Below are 16,214 nucleotides of genomic sequence, written 5' to 3'. Positions count from 1 at the left end.
TAGAAGTAACTCCCAGAGTTTGATAAAGAAACAGGTAATAAGTACTACCTCATCTACTTCCCAAAACCCACAATTTAATTAGATCCTAATCATGCCATGTTTGAGGATTGATCTAATGCAATAAAAACTGGGTAGTAGGAGGTATGATCAAAGTGTTACTTGACTTGCTGATGATCCGCGAAACCTAGACATTCGAAGTAGCAAGCGGCGCACTCCGGGTACTCTAATGCAAACAAACAAACAAGCATACAATAAGTACTCAACTAATGCACAGGTAAAACTCAAATAAGAGATCTAACCAGAAAGTTCAACTTAAGAACTCCGGTTGGCAAAAGAAATCAAATCGAACGAAGCAACGAAAAACAAACAGCAAAAGAAACAAACTTCATTTACTTATCTGGATCTAGGTCAAATTTTACAGAGGCAAAAACTTGTTTGAGTTGGTTAAATGGAAAGAGGGTTTCAATATGAAACTCCAGGCGCTTGAATCGCCTGATTCCGATAAACGAGCGAAAAGTTATACTAAAACGAAAATCGGATCAGAAATCGCGATCAGAAATAATCGCGGAATAATCCGAGAAAAAGAAAAACGACGAACAGAATAACGAACGAACGTTCATTTTCTGGAACTAAACGATGAACGTGTTCGTTAAAATGAACGAACGAGCGAACGCTCGCTAAATAAATAAACCGGAAAAACCGATCCATTTAAAAAACGAAACTAGGGTTTTCTAAAAAAACCGGATTGGTTTTTTCTCAGAAAACCGGACGGCGACGGCTACCTCGGCTCGGACTCCGGCGGGGCTCCGGCGGGGTGGGGTGGCGGGGCGGCGACGGCGTCGGCGGCGTAAGGCGGCGGGGCGGCAGCGAGGCGGCGGGGCGGCGGCTGCGGCTTGCGGCGGCGCGGGTGGCGGGGCGCAAGGCGGCGTCGACTCGGGGCTCCAGGGGGGCCCGAGGTGGTATTTAAAGGAGGGAGGGGGCGGCGGCGGCCGACTTGGGGAGGGGGTCAGGCGGCGGCTCCGGCTCGGACTCTCCGAGTCCGGCGGCAGCACGGGCGAGGAGGCGGTGGCGCTTGGCGGGCCGGCCTGGCTCGGCTGGGCCTTCGGCCCAGTCGGGCGCGCGGATTTTTTTTTAAAAAAAATAATAATTCCGCCGAACTAAGAAAAATCCAAAAAAATAAAAAAATAAAAATCTAAAATTGCCAAAACAAATTTTCACCGTCTAAATAAAATATTTGGAACATGATGAACATTTTCTTGGCCCTAAATGCAGTTTTTGAAAACTTGCAATTTTTCCTAAATTCGAATAAAACAGCGAAAACTCCAAAACAAAAATTTATTTGATTTTATTATTAAATCCTCAATATTTCTTTATTTTGGGAAAGTCATGTTATTCCCTCTCTCATATTTTTATAATAGAAATAATTGAAGATAAAATAAATAAAATCAAATGATCCTACTTTCAAAATTTGAGAAAGGAAAATAACGAAGTCCCCAACTCTCTCCGTGGGTCCTTGAGTTGCGTAGAATTTCTGGATCAGGCCCAAAAGAAATAAAATATGCTATGCAATGATGATCTAATGTATAACATTCCAAATTGGAAATTTGGGATGTTACATGGATTCACTAGATGGAACTTTATCTAGCACATTTGGCAAGTGCTCTCTTTCCAAGCCATTAGTCTCATCGAACTGCACATCCATAGTTTCAACCACTTTATAGTGAAAGAGGTTGAAGACTCTGTAGGAGTGCGAATCCTTTCCGTATCCAAGCATAAAACCTTCATATGCTTTCGGTGCAAATTTTGAAGTGTGATGTGGATCCTTGATCCAGCACCTGGCACCAAATACTCTGAAGTAACTGACATTTGGCTTCTTACCAATGAGGAGCTCATATGATGTTTTGTTCAGAAGCTTGTGAAGATAAACACGATTGATAACATGGCATGCAGTATCAATGGCTTCAGGCCATAACTTTCTTGGAGTCTTGTATTCATCGAGCATCGTCCAGGCCATCTCAATGAGTGTTCTGTTCTTGCGTTCCACGATGCCATTCTGCTGCGGCGTGTACAGAGCTGAGAACTCATGAGTGATGCCCAAAGTATCAAGATAAGTGTCGAGGCCGGCGTTCTTGAATTCAGTGCCATTGTCACTTCTGATGTGCTTGATCTTGACGCCATAGTTGTTCATGGCTCGATTGGCGAAGCGTCTGAAGACATCCTGCACTTCAGTCTTGTAGAGGATTATATGCACCCATGTATATATTGAATAATCATCAACAATGACGAAGCCATAGAGACAAGCAGTAGTAGTAAGAGTTGAGTAGTGAGTGGGACCGAAGAGGTCCATGTGTAGCAGTTCAAAGGGTTGAGTCGTTGTCATGATTGTCTTCGAGGGATGCTTGGCCCTCGTCATCTTTCCAGCTTCACAGGCACCGCATAAGTGATCCTTCTTGAACTTGACACCCTCGATGCCTATGACGTGCTTCTTCTTTGCAAGAGTATGCAAGTTCCTCATGCCAGCATGCCCTAGCCTCCGATGCCAGAGCCAGCATTCTGAAGCTTTTGCAAGAAGACATACAGCGAGTTGTGGTCCTACTGAGAAATCTACCATATACAAATCATCTTTCCGATACCCTTCAAAGACTAGAGACTTGTTAGATTCCATTAGAACAAGGCAACAATATTTTCCAAACATCACAATCATATTCAAATCGCAAAGCACTGAGACAGACATTAAGTTGAAACCAAGGGATTCAACAAGCATCACTTTATCCATGTGCTGATCCCTTGAGATTGCAACTCTACCTAGAAACCAAGTATCAGCAAATGTGATGTGACTCTTGTCAGATGGACGTAAGGTTGAGTCAATGAGAAGACTTCGCTTGCCAGTCATGTGATTAGTACATCCACTATCAATAATCCATTCTGAAGCAGCTGGTGTCATACCCTACAGTGCAGTTAGGGGGATAGGCTTCACGAAGAGAATTTTGAAGCATAAACATTTGATGAGCAAGTGGATTATGAAAGCTTAGATCGAGGTTAGGACTGATAGGGCAAGTAGCAAGCGACTCAGGAACAAAATGCATAATAAGACCATTTGGGCATTTGATCTTGCGCCCTACAAGATGTTTAAGGTCCCCAGCAATAGCTTCAGACGCATTTGATTTTCAGCTGGAGACCCTTCCCTGCAAAAGAGAGTTAAGCTTTCTTAGCCACCCACATCTTCAAGGGTGGCTTCGAAGCAATGAGTCTAAGTGCAGCATCTGAGAACTTTGGCTTTGGAGCCCTAGCAAATAGTCTTGCAGGTGGACAATAGTACTCATAAGAATAAGCAGAGTAGTTCTTGGTCTTATGAACATGGCGGTTTGATGAAACACGCTCATATTCATAGGCCTGAGTATGTTTTCCCTGCAAAACATTTGCGTTAGTGCGACTCAGGTGAGTCCATTGTCTGTATGAGGCCTTTGGACCATATGAAGCCCGTGGTCTGGGGTTTGCCTTCTTCACTTGTGGTGTCATGACGACATACACAAGAAGATTTTCCAGACACTTTTTCGGCACCCAGACTTTCTTCATAGGTGGCCCATTCCTGCAGTTAGTACCAATATACCTGGCAAACACTTCACCATTCTGATTCTTAAACAGTTTATAGTTTGCATCAAAGGATTCATCAGTAACAATGGGATTAGCACAAGTGAAGCCAGATAGGGTGGATGGATCCACTGAAGGTTCCTTTGCAGCAACCCATGTGGTTTTGGGGTACTGCTCAGGTTTCCAGTAAGAGCCATCAGCATTCATTTTCCTTTCGAACCCAACACCCTCTTTCCTAGGGTTTCGGTTCAGGATCTGCCTTTTGAGGACATCACATAGTTTCTGATGCCCTTTGAGACTTTTGTAGATTCCTGTCTCAACCAATGTCTTCAACCTGGCATTCTCATCAGTAATAGTAGTGGTATCCTCAGCAGAGGGGTTAGTTACCACATCAGCAGTTGAAGATATTGCAACAGTAGTAGCAGTAGAACATCCAGCAACAGAAGTAGCGTTGTCACGCTCAATGCATTTAAGACATGGTGGTTCAAATCCTTCCTGAGCGGAACTGATATGTTTGGCGCGAAGTGACTCGTTTTCCTTTTGAAGATCTTCATGAGCTGCTCTCAATTTCTCAAGATCTTGCTTCCTTTGAAGATAATCATAGGAAAGCTTTTCATGAGTTATTGAGAGCGTTTCATGATGACTTTCAAGTTCCTCATACTTAACATGAAGATTTTTTATGTCTTCAATTAAGGACTGAGATCGAGTCATTTCAGCGTCTAACAGGTCATCACTTTTGTCTAACAGTTTTTGAATATGTTCCATAGCTTTCTGTTGTTCACTTGCAATTTTAGCAAGTGTTTTGTAGCTGGGTGTGGAACCACAATCAGAGTCATCTTCACTGGATGTTTGATAGTGAGTAGTGCGTGAGTTTACCTTGGCACCGCGTGCCATGAAGCAGTAGGTGGGAGCGGAGTTGTCCTTGTCATTAGCATCGGCGTCGGTGATGAAGTCATTGTCTTCAGTGTTGAAGATGGGCTTGGCAACGTAGGCTGTAGCAAGACTTGCAACGCCAGAATCAGACTCCTCAGACTCCACCTCCGCCTCCTCAGAGGCAGACTCCTCCTCTGAATCCATTTCCTTGCCAACAAATGCACGAGCCTTGCCAGATGAGCTCTTCTTGTGTGATGAAGACTTTGAGTATTTCTTCTTCTTCTTGTCGTCGGAATCATATTCCTTGCTCTTCTTCTTCTTGTTGTTCTCATTGTCCCACTGCGGACACTCAGAGATGTAGTGACCAGGTTTCTTGCACTTGTGGCATGTTCTCTTCTTGTAGTCATGAGCAGAAGCTTCATCATTCCTTGAGCTGGATCATAAGGACTTTCTGAAGCCTTTCTTCTTGGTGAATTTCTGGAACTTCATCACAAGCATAGCAAGCTCCTTTCCAATGTCTTCAGGATCATCAGAACTGCAATCAGATTCTTCTTCAGATGAGGAAACAACATTTGCCTTCAAAGCACGAGTTCGCCCATAGTTGGGACCGTAGATGTCTCTTTTCTCAGAAAGCTGAAACTCATGTGTGTTGAGCCTTTCAAGTATGTCAGACAGATCGAGTGTCTTGAAGTCAGGGCGTTCTTGAATCATCAGGGCTAGGGTGTCAAACGAGCTGTCAAGTGATCTCAGGAGTGTCTTGACGACTTCATGCTTGGTGATCTCAGTAGCACCGAGAGCTTGAAGCGCATTTGTGATGTCAGTGAGTCGATCAAACATGAGCTGAACATTCTCATTGTCGTTTCTCTTGAAGCGGTTGAAGAGGTTGCGAAGTACACTGATTCTTTGATCTCTCTGGGTTGAGACGCCTTTGTTGACCTTGGAGAGCCAGTCCCAGACTAGCTTGGATGTTTCCAGAGCACTCACACGGCCATACTGTCCTTTGGTCAGATGACCACAGATGATGTTCTTCGCAGTGGAATCCAGTTGAATGAACTTCTTGACATCAGCAGCCTTGGGAACGCCATTCTTGACGACATACCAGAGGTCGAAATCAATGGCTTCCAGATGCATGCACATCTTATTCTTCCAGTAGGGATATTCAGTTCCATCGAAGACTGGGCACGCAGCGGAGACTTTGACTATCCCTGCAGTCGACATAGCTAAAACTCCAGGTGGTTAAACCAAATCACACAGAACAAGGGAGTACCTTGATCTAATACCAATTGAAAGTGCTAGTAATCGACTAGAGGGGGGGTGAATAGGCGATTTTTATGAAAGTCTTCAAAACATGGAAGTTTCAAAAACAAACGATAGAAATAAACCTATTACCATGCAGCGGAAGGTAGACTACAATAAGCAAGCCATAGTCAAGTATTCAATGAAATGAAAGCACAAAGACTAATAGCAGCTAGGCAGTATAGATCGGGATGGAAGATAGTATGAAGCCAATCAGAACAGGCAGGCACTCAGTGAAGACAAAAGATAATGCAAACAGGCAATGACTTCACATGGACCAACTGTAAATAAAGAGATGGGAAGGATAGAACCAGTGGCTCGTTGAAGATAATGATTTGTTGGACCAGTTCCAGTTGCTGTGACAACTGTACGTCTGGTTAGGGAGGCTGAGATTCAACTCAGAAGACCGCGTCTTCACCTTATTCCCCTTGAGCTAAGGACACCCAGTCCTCGCCCAATCACACTGGTAAGTTTTCAAGGTAGACTTCCAAACCTTCACAGACTTTGTTCACCGGCTATCCACAGTGACTCTTGGATGCTAAGAACATGACGCCTAACCGGCTGGAGGATTCACAGTCCTCAAGTGTAATAAGTCTTCAGATCACACAGACAGGAAGGCTTCAGTGATGCCTAACACTCTTTGGCTCTGGGTGTTTAGGGCTTTGTCCTCGCAAGGATTTCTCTCTCAAAGGTGTCGAGGTGGGTTGCTCTCAAACGACAAAAGACGTGCACTAACTCTGAGCAGCCAACCAATTTATGGTGTAGGGGGTGGGCTATTTATAGCCACTAGGCAACCCAACCTGATTTGTCTGAAATGACCCTGGGTCACTAAGGAACTGACACGTGTTCCAACAGTCAGATTTCAAACACACATGACAACTTTACTTGAGCTACAAGCAAAGCTGACTTATCCAGCTCTGGATAAGATTTGCTCTCATTGTCTTCGCTCGAAGACATAGGATTTTGGTTAAGCATCACTTCAGTCATTCTGACTGGTTCACTTGGACCCCACTTAACAGTACGGTGGTCCCTATGACTCAACAAAGAAGAAAAAGAACGACGAAACAACTAAGTCTTCGCGCTCCATAGTCTTCACGCGATGTCTTCTCTTGTCATAGTCTTTAATGCGAATGTCTTCACATACCACCTTTGACTTCAATGTCTTCATACATTTTTAGGGGTCAACTCCGGTAGGAAAACCGAATTAATGAGGGACTTCTACCTCTGTTATCCTGCAATTCTCACAAACACATTAGTCCCTCAACCAGGTTTGTCATCAATACTCCAAAACCAACTAGGGGTGGCACTAGATGCACTTACAGAAATAACTACGTCTTCGCAATCCATAGTCTTCATACGACGTCTTCTCATGTCATAGTCTTCAATGTGAAACTCTTCACAGACCACTATTGTCTTCAATGTCTTCACACATTTTTAGGGGTCATCTCTGGTAGGTAAACCGAATCAATGAGGGACTACTACTTGTGTTACCCTACAATTCTCACAAACACATTAGTCCCTCAACCAGCTTTGTCATCAATACTCCAAAACCAACTAGGGGTGGCACTAGATGCACTTACACTCCCACTACTCTCGGACCATAATATGAATACCTTGTGGAGCACAGGCCTCAGGTCCAGAAGCCAAAGCCCAGACTGCCAAGGTTTCCCGGTGCCGCAACATCGCCAGGATCGTTCAGTGTAAACAGCTTCAGGGCACACAACAAATTCTTTGACAGTGCTAAGAACCCTTACTCGTAGCCAAAGATCTCATCTGATCACTTCTAGAGCTATCAGCAGCGCAGTTATTCCTCATGTGTATTGTATAATCAAGGGCGAATCTTTCCTCACATGCGTCTGGATTGTGAAGCCATTGCTGGACTGCCCTGCTTGAAACAAGCTCTAGATTATTTCAGATATGTTGGCCTTCTGCAGTTCGTCACTGACAAAGAGCATTGGAACAAAGAGCTTGTGCTGCAGTTCTATGCTACTCTTCACATTCGTGGCTACAACAGGGATCCGAAGACTTGGGTCCTTGAGTAGATGACAAGCGATGTGCATCATGAAGCCAAAGCTCAAGATATCATCGAGCTTACTTTCCTGCCCACTCCACGTGAGTTCTATGAACCTGGTTGTCAGCTGCACATGAATTCTCTGGAGATTATATTTCAGAAGCCCGAGCCAAACATGAGTCAGATGCTCAGCATGATGAAGCCATTACCTCAAGATGCTAAATATCCCAAGGAATTATTTGTTGAAGACCTGGAGTATTTGCCCCGTACCATTTATCACATTGTGAGGCAAACTCTATGGCCAGTAAAGGGACATTCACCTGCAGCCAAACTTGAAGGCACCATGAAGACTTTGGTGTTCTATATTCTCAATGGCATCAGCTTCAATGCTCAAGATTTCTTCATTAGGCAACTTGCTGCATTTGGAATTGATCTATTTGGCTTGAAGTTTTATGCTCCATGGGTGATGCGCTTGATCAAACTTCATTCATCTATCGACTATCAGCCCTCAGCGCGCAACCATCTTGTATTCTTGCCTGAGGTTGATATGTCTGTCGAAGCCATCTACCCTGAGCCTGCCAAGGAGCCACTTTATCTTCATAACGTTGATCGCCAAAGCTTCACGCAACCAATTGAGGGAGTCCTTGCTGCTACTCGAGTCTATCCTCTGGCTGGAAATATGCGTGCACCTCATCGTGCTCAAACTGAAGCCACTGAAAGCACCATTGCTCAAAGGCCTTGGAAGCGATCTCGTGTACTCAATGATCGAGAGCTTCTTGTGGCCTTACATCAGAAACAGGATAAACACCATGACTGGCTAAAGCATCAGATGCAGAGCCTCTCGGTGGATATTAATTGCATTCGCAATCTTGTCACCAAGAACGCATTCGTAGCGCATGAAGCCTGTCGGCGGTCTTGGAAGAGTCTCACACTGCTATGCCCTGAAGAGGATCTTTGCGACAATGGCTTCACCGAGCGCTTCAAATTCGATTCCATGCCTCCCTAGAATGTCGTCTTGCGTCGAACTCCTTCCATAGAAGACTCTGAGTACTCATCTTCGGCTGCAACTGTTGTTGCGAGAGTCGTCGATGAAGAAGACGATGCCACTTCACCAACCATGGATTCGTCATGACTCGACACTGCACCAGGCTCCTCTGCACCACCAAACTCCAACGTCAACCCTGCACCTACATCTACTCCTGATGGGAACGAGTAGATGCTCTATGTCTTCAAACCTTTTTGGTCATTACTGACAAAAGGGGGAGAAGCATATGAGTTGATAGTCTTCAAGCGGGTCCATATGGGTTGCTATAATTTTTTGCCAAGTGATTGCAACTCTCGTTTTTATACATTTGGTTCTTTGGGTTGTAACACTTAAACTTGATGGTCGTCTGCTATGTTTCCTGCTACTCTGTGATGTGATGATAAATTCCGCATGAAGTCATTCCGCAGACGTCCATTTTTCATTATGCGTGTCATTATCTTCGCTACATCCGTATATGCATGATGAATTGTCTTCATAGGTTAAAGAGGATCTCCACAAGTAAAACATGCCATGTGCATTTGCATTCCAGAGCAAACTACTTATATGCACATCTTCAGGGGGGGCCTTTTTGCTACTTATGAAGACAATGACTTAAATCCTTAAATTTTCACATACTTTTATCCCCGTTGAAAACTTTAACCAGTTTTTCATCAATCACCAAAAAGGGGGAGATTGTAAGTGTATCTAGTGCCACCCCTAGTTGGTTTTGGAGTATTGACGACAAACTTGGTTGAGGGACTAATGTGTTTGTGAGAATTGCAAGATAACACAGGTAGTAGTCCCTCATTGATTCGATTTACCTACCAGAGATGAGCCCTAAAAATGTGTGAAGACATTGAAGACAATGGTGGGCTGTGAAGATATTCACAACGAAGATTATGACTCGAGAAGGCATTCATGTGAAGACTATGGAGTGCGAAGACATAGTTGTTTCGTAGTTTCCTTTTCTTCTTTGAGTCACAGGAACCACCGCACTGTTAAGTGGGGTCCAAGTGAACAAAGTCAGAGTGAATGAAGTGATGCTCAACCAAATCCTATGTCTTCAAGTGAAGACAATGAGAGCAAATCTTATCTACAGCTGGATGAGTCGGCTTTACTTGTAGCTCAAGTCAAGCTGCCGCGTGTGTTTGAAATCTGACCATTAGACACGTGTCAGTTCCTTAGTGACCGAGGGTCATTTCAGACAAATCAGGTCGGGTTGCCTCCTGTCTATAAATAGTCCACCCCCTACACCATAAATTGGTGGCTGCTCAGAGTTAGTGTACGGCTTTTGTCGTTTGAGAGCAATCCACCTCCGAAGCATTTGAGAGAGAAATCCTTGCGAGGACAAAGCCCTAAACACCCAAAGCCAAAGAGTGTTAGGAATCACTGAAGTCTTTCTGTCTGCGTGACCTGAAGAATTGTTACACTTGAGGACTGTGAATCCTCCGACCGGTTAGGCGTCGCATTCTGAGCATCCAGTGAATGAAGTCTGTGCAGGTTTGGAATTCTCCCTCGAAGACTTACCAGAGTGATTGAGCGAGGACTGTGTGTCCTTAGCTCAAGGGGAATAAGGTGAAGACGCGATCTTCTGAGTTGAATCTCAGCCTCCCTAACGAGACGTATAGTTGTCACAACAACTGGAACTGGTCCAACAAATCATTGTCCTCACCAAGCAACTGGTTCTATCCTTTACCTCTCTTTACTTACAGTTTGTCTTCGTGAAGTCATTGTCTGCTTGCATGACCTGATTGACTTCATTGTGTAAAGACTGTTCTTGTTTGGCTTCATACTTTCTTCCATCCTGATCCATACTAACTAGCTACTGATAGTCATCGTGCTTTCACTTCATTGCTTACTTAACTATGGCTTGTTTAGTGTAGTCTGCCTTTCACTGCATATCAATAGGTTCGTTTCTACTGTTTGTCTTCAAAGCCCCCGTGTTTTGAAGACTTTCATAAAAATCGCCTATTCACCCCCCCCCTCTCTAGTCGATAACTAACACTTTCAGATATCCATCGGGTTTGGACATGGACACAATTTTTTACCCGTGGATTTTTTCATGGGTGGGTAAAGATTGTCTTCGTGGATATGGATATGGATTTGATATTGTACAACCCGGTCCAAACCTGATCCATTGCCACCCTTAGTCACATGGTGCACGCTACTCGCGAGGATCATGATGATTACGCCAGAGCAGTTTGTGGGCCCACGGGCACGTGACACACGCACAAGAAGATCGATATGATCGGGACATCCGTCGGATGAGTTCAATCGTTTCCCTTGAGGAATAGAGAGACTGGAGGCAAACGCGTGCTTTGCCGCACTGTTTTTCACTTGTCGGGATTGCCTTTTTGTTTGCACCACCATGTTATTGTTATCGGTTGTTTCGTTCTGGTTTTATCTGGGCTGACTTGAGTTTTAATCATGCTCTAGTGGTGTTGTTTCAAACATATATCATGTTGGGCTGCAAGATGGTATTTGTTCTGAAAGAAGAGTGGGGTTGTTTGGTGTGTGGTTGTGATAGCCTTACACATTTCGACATCAGTCTCGGTCCGTGTTGTTTGATGAAGTTGTTGCTATAATGTGGTCCCATGAAGTCTCCGCTCACTCAGCTTGGCTCCCTGCTCCGCTCACCTGCTTAGTTTTTTATGCTCGCTCCAATGCTAGCTCATAAAACCGACTATCGTTTATTTATTTGAATAAGTTTATTTAATCAAAAGATGTTCACATATTCTTTTTTTAATGTTGCAAATTAAGAAAACCATAACTGCTTAAAAATATGAGTGGATCTCAAACTATGCTCTAGAATTTGAAAAGGCTTCACAAATTAGAAAATATTCATAGAATTTAAAGATATTCACAAACTTTAATATATTCACAAATTTAAAAATATTCATTAATTTTAAACAATCTTTGAGATATTTCTAAAATGCTCATGAATGACAATCTGAAAATAAAAGAAAAAATAAGTATAACACAAACAATTGATAAATTTGCGTAGTGAGGAGAGGGCCACACAACTGCGTAAAGGAGAGCGCTCCAATTTGATCTATAATGCGGTCCCATGAAGCCCTCACTCACTCAGCTTGGCTCCCTGCTCCGCTCGCTCGCTTAATTTTTTTTTGCTCGCTGCAATGCAGCTCATAAAAACCGACTGTTGAAAAAGTTTGTGAAATCAAAAGATGTTCACAATTTTTTTTAAATGTTGCAAATTAACAAAACCATAACTGTTAAAATATATTCATGAATTTAAAAAATATGAAGGGATCTCAAACTATGTTTGTGAATTCGAGAAAGCTTCACAAATTAGAAAAGATTTATAGACTTTAATTTTTTCACAAACTTTAATATGTTCACAAATTTAAAAATATTCATTAATTTCAAAAAATCTTTGAGATTTTTCTTATATGTTGTTGAATAAAAATGTGAAAATAAAAGAAAAACAAGTAAAACGCAAACAATTGATAAATTCGAGGAGTGAGGAGAGGGCTCCACGCGGCTGAGTAAACGAGAGCGCTCCAATACGCGGTCCCATGAAGCCCTCGCTCGCTCAACTTGGTTTCCTGCTCCACTCGCTCGCTTAGTTTCTTTCCACTCGCTACAATGCTAGCTCATAAAAACCGCCTATCATTTATTTATTTGAAATTGTTTGTTAAATTAAAAGATCTTCAAAGATTTTTTTAGTGTTGCAAATTAACAAAAACATAACAGTTAAAAACATTCATGAATTTAAAAAATATGAGTGGACCTCAAATTAACAAACTTTAATATATTCAAAAGGATTAAAATATTCATTAATTTCAATAAATCTTCAATATTTTTCTTAAATGTTCGTGAATGTAAATGTGAAAATAAAAGAAAAATAAGTAAACACACAAACAATTGTTAAATTCAAAGAGTGAGGAGAGGGCTCCACGCGGCTGATTAAAGGAGAACCCTCGAATTTGAGAGGGCATAGTTTTTTTTCGATAAACACCTCCTTTATTAATTGGCTACAATTGTAGCATCTGAAACAATTAGGGGGATGACAGCCGTCGGGGCAGCATCCGTCCATACATTAGGAGGAGTGAATCTAGCTAGACTAGCTAATTCTTGTGCTACTTTATTGTCTCTCTAAAACAATGCTCATAAACAATATGACTGAAATCTAAGGAAATCTAAATTTGAGAGGGCATAGTTACCTAGTAGATTACGTACTGTTCAGGGACGGTCAATCATATTTGCCACCCTTAGGCGGCAAATAGCGGTGGCATCGCTGAGAGAGCGTTCCTCCCGGCGGCTTAGTTGGACTGACCCATGTTGGGTTGGTTGTTGCTTTTATTTCATTTTTTTTCTGTTTCCTTTTTCCTTTCTTTTTCTTGGTTTTTAATTTAATTTATTTTAGTTTTTGTCCTATATAAAAATTCACCATGTATTACGAAAATGCTCGTCGTATATTAACAAAATATTCAGCATACATTCAGAACGTTCACCGGTATTATAAAAATATTCATCGTATTAAGAAATTGGTCAACATTTTTTCTAAGTTCAATGTGTATTGTGAAAATGTTCATTGTATACTAAAAAAGTGTTCAACATATTTTAGACAAAAGTTTGATCTGTATTTTTATAACGTTCAGCTTATACTATGAAATTGTTCAGCGTATTTTACAAAAAAATCAATGTGTATTTTGAAAATGGTCCTTGTATACTAAAAAAGGGTTCAACATATTTTATACAAAAGTTCGATCTGTATTTTTATAACATTAAGCTTATAGAATGAAATTGTTCAGTGTATTTTACAAAAAAATCAATGTGTATTTTGAAAATGGTCAGATGTAGTACAAAAATGTCCATTGTATTAAAAAAAAGTTTACTGTATATTAAAACGTGTTTAGTGTGTATTTTGGAAAATAATCACCGTATATTATGAAAATATTTATAGTACCAAGAACTATGAAAAAGATAAGGTGAAAAAGAAAAAACCAACAAAAAACCGGTTTAGTGAACCGACCACTACAGCATGCGTAGATGCTACTAAGGCGTTTTGTGTCCAGTGTGTCGTCTCCGCCATTTGCCGCCTGTGGTATGCAAATGGGAGCTCTCGAGTTGGAGCTGTTAGGATTTACTCCCTCTGTCCCGTAATATAAGAACGTTTTTGACACTAGTGTAGTGTCAAAAATGTTCTTATATTATAAGACAGAGGAAGTAATTATTAACGTAATTGAGGTTAATCCTCGCTTGTACAAAGTGCAAGTGCGATTACGATTCGGCAATCGTCACGCCGTTTCCCACACACAGCACTATCGGATGCGTCTGCTCCCTGTATATACGATCTGTCTATCAATGAAATTGACACGGTTCATTCATTCTTGCAATTGTTTACTAACAGGAGCGACGCAACAATTAAAGGGGGAGCCAAACGCATACTTCATCAGAGAGGATTTCTCAAGCACAACAAAGAATCAGAGAGGGGGGGGGGGGGGGGGGGGGGCAATGCTCCCCCTCCCCTTAGATCCGTCACCGGCACGACCATTCTTATTCCAATGTACTTTCATTGTAGGCATCCCACTCTTATTCCAAAACATTACTGAGTACAGTTGATACAGTTAATCACATTCCAGAAATAAATCGCAGACAGAGTGTCATCATGTTGATTGATGTACCAATTTACCTACGATATGATACGGGCCTCGGTTTCAGAGCGGGGTGGCGCGTTGGCCGCTCACTCGCCATCAACCGCGGTACTCGCGGGCGCGTGAATGAATGATCCCGCACAATTTCTCCGAAGAATCAAGAGTCGGACGGACAGACAGGAAGACGAGGTTGGTTTGATCAGAAGATGTCGAGGATCTCCTGGATGAAGCCGTTGCAGAGCGGGCAGTTGCCGCGGCTGACCCAGAGCTCCCGGGAGCAGAGGCGGCAGAATGTGTGGCCGCACGGGATGAAGGCCGCGCCCTTGTGCCGCACCATGCACACGCAGCACACGTGCACCATCTCCTCCTCGCGCCCCTCGCCGTCCTCCTCCTCCTCCTCGGCGTGCGCGTTCTTGCTGCTGGCCCCGCCGCCTGCCGCGGCCTGCTGCTCCTCCTCCTCCTCCTCCTCGTCCCAGCTGTCCGTCTGCTCCAGCAGCGCCATCAGGGACATCTGCGCCGTCGGCGCGTCCTCCTCCTCCTTGCCTTCCTCCTCGTCCTCATCGTGCTCTGACTCGTCCTCGGAGCCCTCGCCGTCGACCACGGGGGGAGAGCGCCCGATCGTGGCGTTAGAACCGACCCGAGTGGAGGCCGCGCGCGAGAATGCGGGAGTCTGGCGGAGCGAGGAGGTGCGGCAGAAGGCCGCCGTGGCCTCACCTTGCGCGTAGATGTACTTGTGGCTGCGGTTGCTGCCGCTGCCGCTGTTCTTCAGGCTACCGGCGCCGTCCGCCGTGCTGGGCCTCTCCGACGGGCTGGACCAGGCGTTCACGGAGCGCCGGAGCCGGAGACGGTCGCGCAACGGCTTCCAGTTGATCATGCCGCCGCTGCCTCCACCTCCTCCGGCGTCAGCGCTCAGGTGGCTATCGTCGTCGGGGATCTTGAGGAACTCGCGGATGGCCGGGTCGGGCCTGGACAGCTGCTCCGAGAGCGTCATCGACCGCCGCAGCTCTGGCCGCCGCTCCATCGCGCCTTTGACGCCGCCGCTGCGTGGGACGAATGGGTGTGCGTGCCCTTGGAGGTGGAAGGGATCGAGATTGCGCCTTATGGTCGAGAGATGTGGTGGTACAAGGAATGGGGGAAGAGGAGAGGAGGCAGAGCGGGCCTCCGCGCTCCCGCGCCTTTTGAACTCCGGTTTGCAGCCACCGCAGCGTGCGGCATGGATACGAAATTACAGTGGCGCCAGCCGTGATTTCCGGTGAGTCAGTTATCAATGGACGCGTCGAATTGAGCCTCATGGCTACGATCGGCGCCGATGAGGTGGATGGGCGTGTGATGGGGAGAAAAGCTCCATGCTTAGCCGAGAACGGCTATAGTTGGAATATTGCTATATTTGGATTTGGATGTACTCCTACTTACGTACATGCGAGAGAAGATTTCCTTGCTCTTCTCCAGCAGCTAGCTAACCTAAAGCTGGATACCTACAAATCGTTTCGTTTTGCTTATATATCTCATTCCATTGTGCATACACAATCCAAATTAACTCTAAAACTTCAAGTTGTGTCATCATCCATATTGCATATATGCCAACGTAAAAAGAGCAAGTTGCAGAGATCCAACAAAACTCATTCAACCGCATCTATCCGCTCTGGCGTTTAGCTTTAAACATGTTTAGCATTAAACATGTTTAGTATCCTTCACTAATTAATATCATGTCTAATATCAATGCAACATTAACCAAGTACTAATTACCTACTACTCCCTCCGTTTCGAGAGAGAGAGAGAGAGAGAGGAGGACGAGACTTGC

General features: G+C 44.0%; 1 protein-coding gene across 1 annotated transcript; it reads right to left on the bottom strand.

The window, feature by feature from the left end:
• Positions 1-14,326: 14,326 nt before the first annotated feature.
• On the bottom strand, positions 14,327-15,749 carry LOC123058487 (zinc finger CCCH domain-containing protein 15). Its single transcript, XM_044481202.1, has one exon. The coding sequence runs from the start codon at positions 15,432-15,434 to the stop codon at positions 14,613-14,615; it is 822 nt and encodes a 273-aa protein (XP_044337137.1). The 5' UTR covers positions 15,435-15,749; the 3' UTR covers positions 14,327-14,612.
• Positions 15,750-16,214: the final 465 nt, after the last annotated feature.

The sequence above is a fragment of the Triticum aestivum genome, chromosome 3A, assembly GCF_018294505.1.
Source record: "Triticum aestivum cultivar Chinese Spring chromosome 3A, IWGSC CS RefSeq v2.1, whole genome shotgun sequence".
Taxonomy (NCBI): domain Eukaryota; kingdom Viridiplantae; phylum Streptophyta; class Magnoliopsida; order Poales; family Poaceae; genus Triticum; species Triticum aestivum.
This window is presented reverse-complemented; position numbering and strand designations above follow the sequence as displayed.

Coding starts and splice junctions, on each gene's coding strand:
- LOC123058487 (XM_044481202.1), bottom strand. CDS start 15,434: ATGGAGCGGCGGCCAGAGCTGCGGCGGTCGATGACGCTCTCGGAGCAG.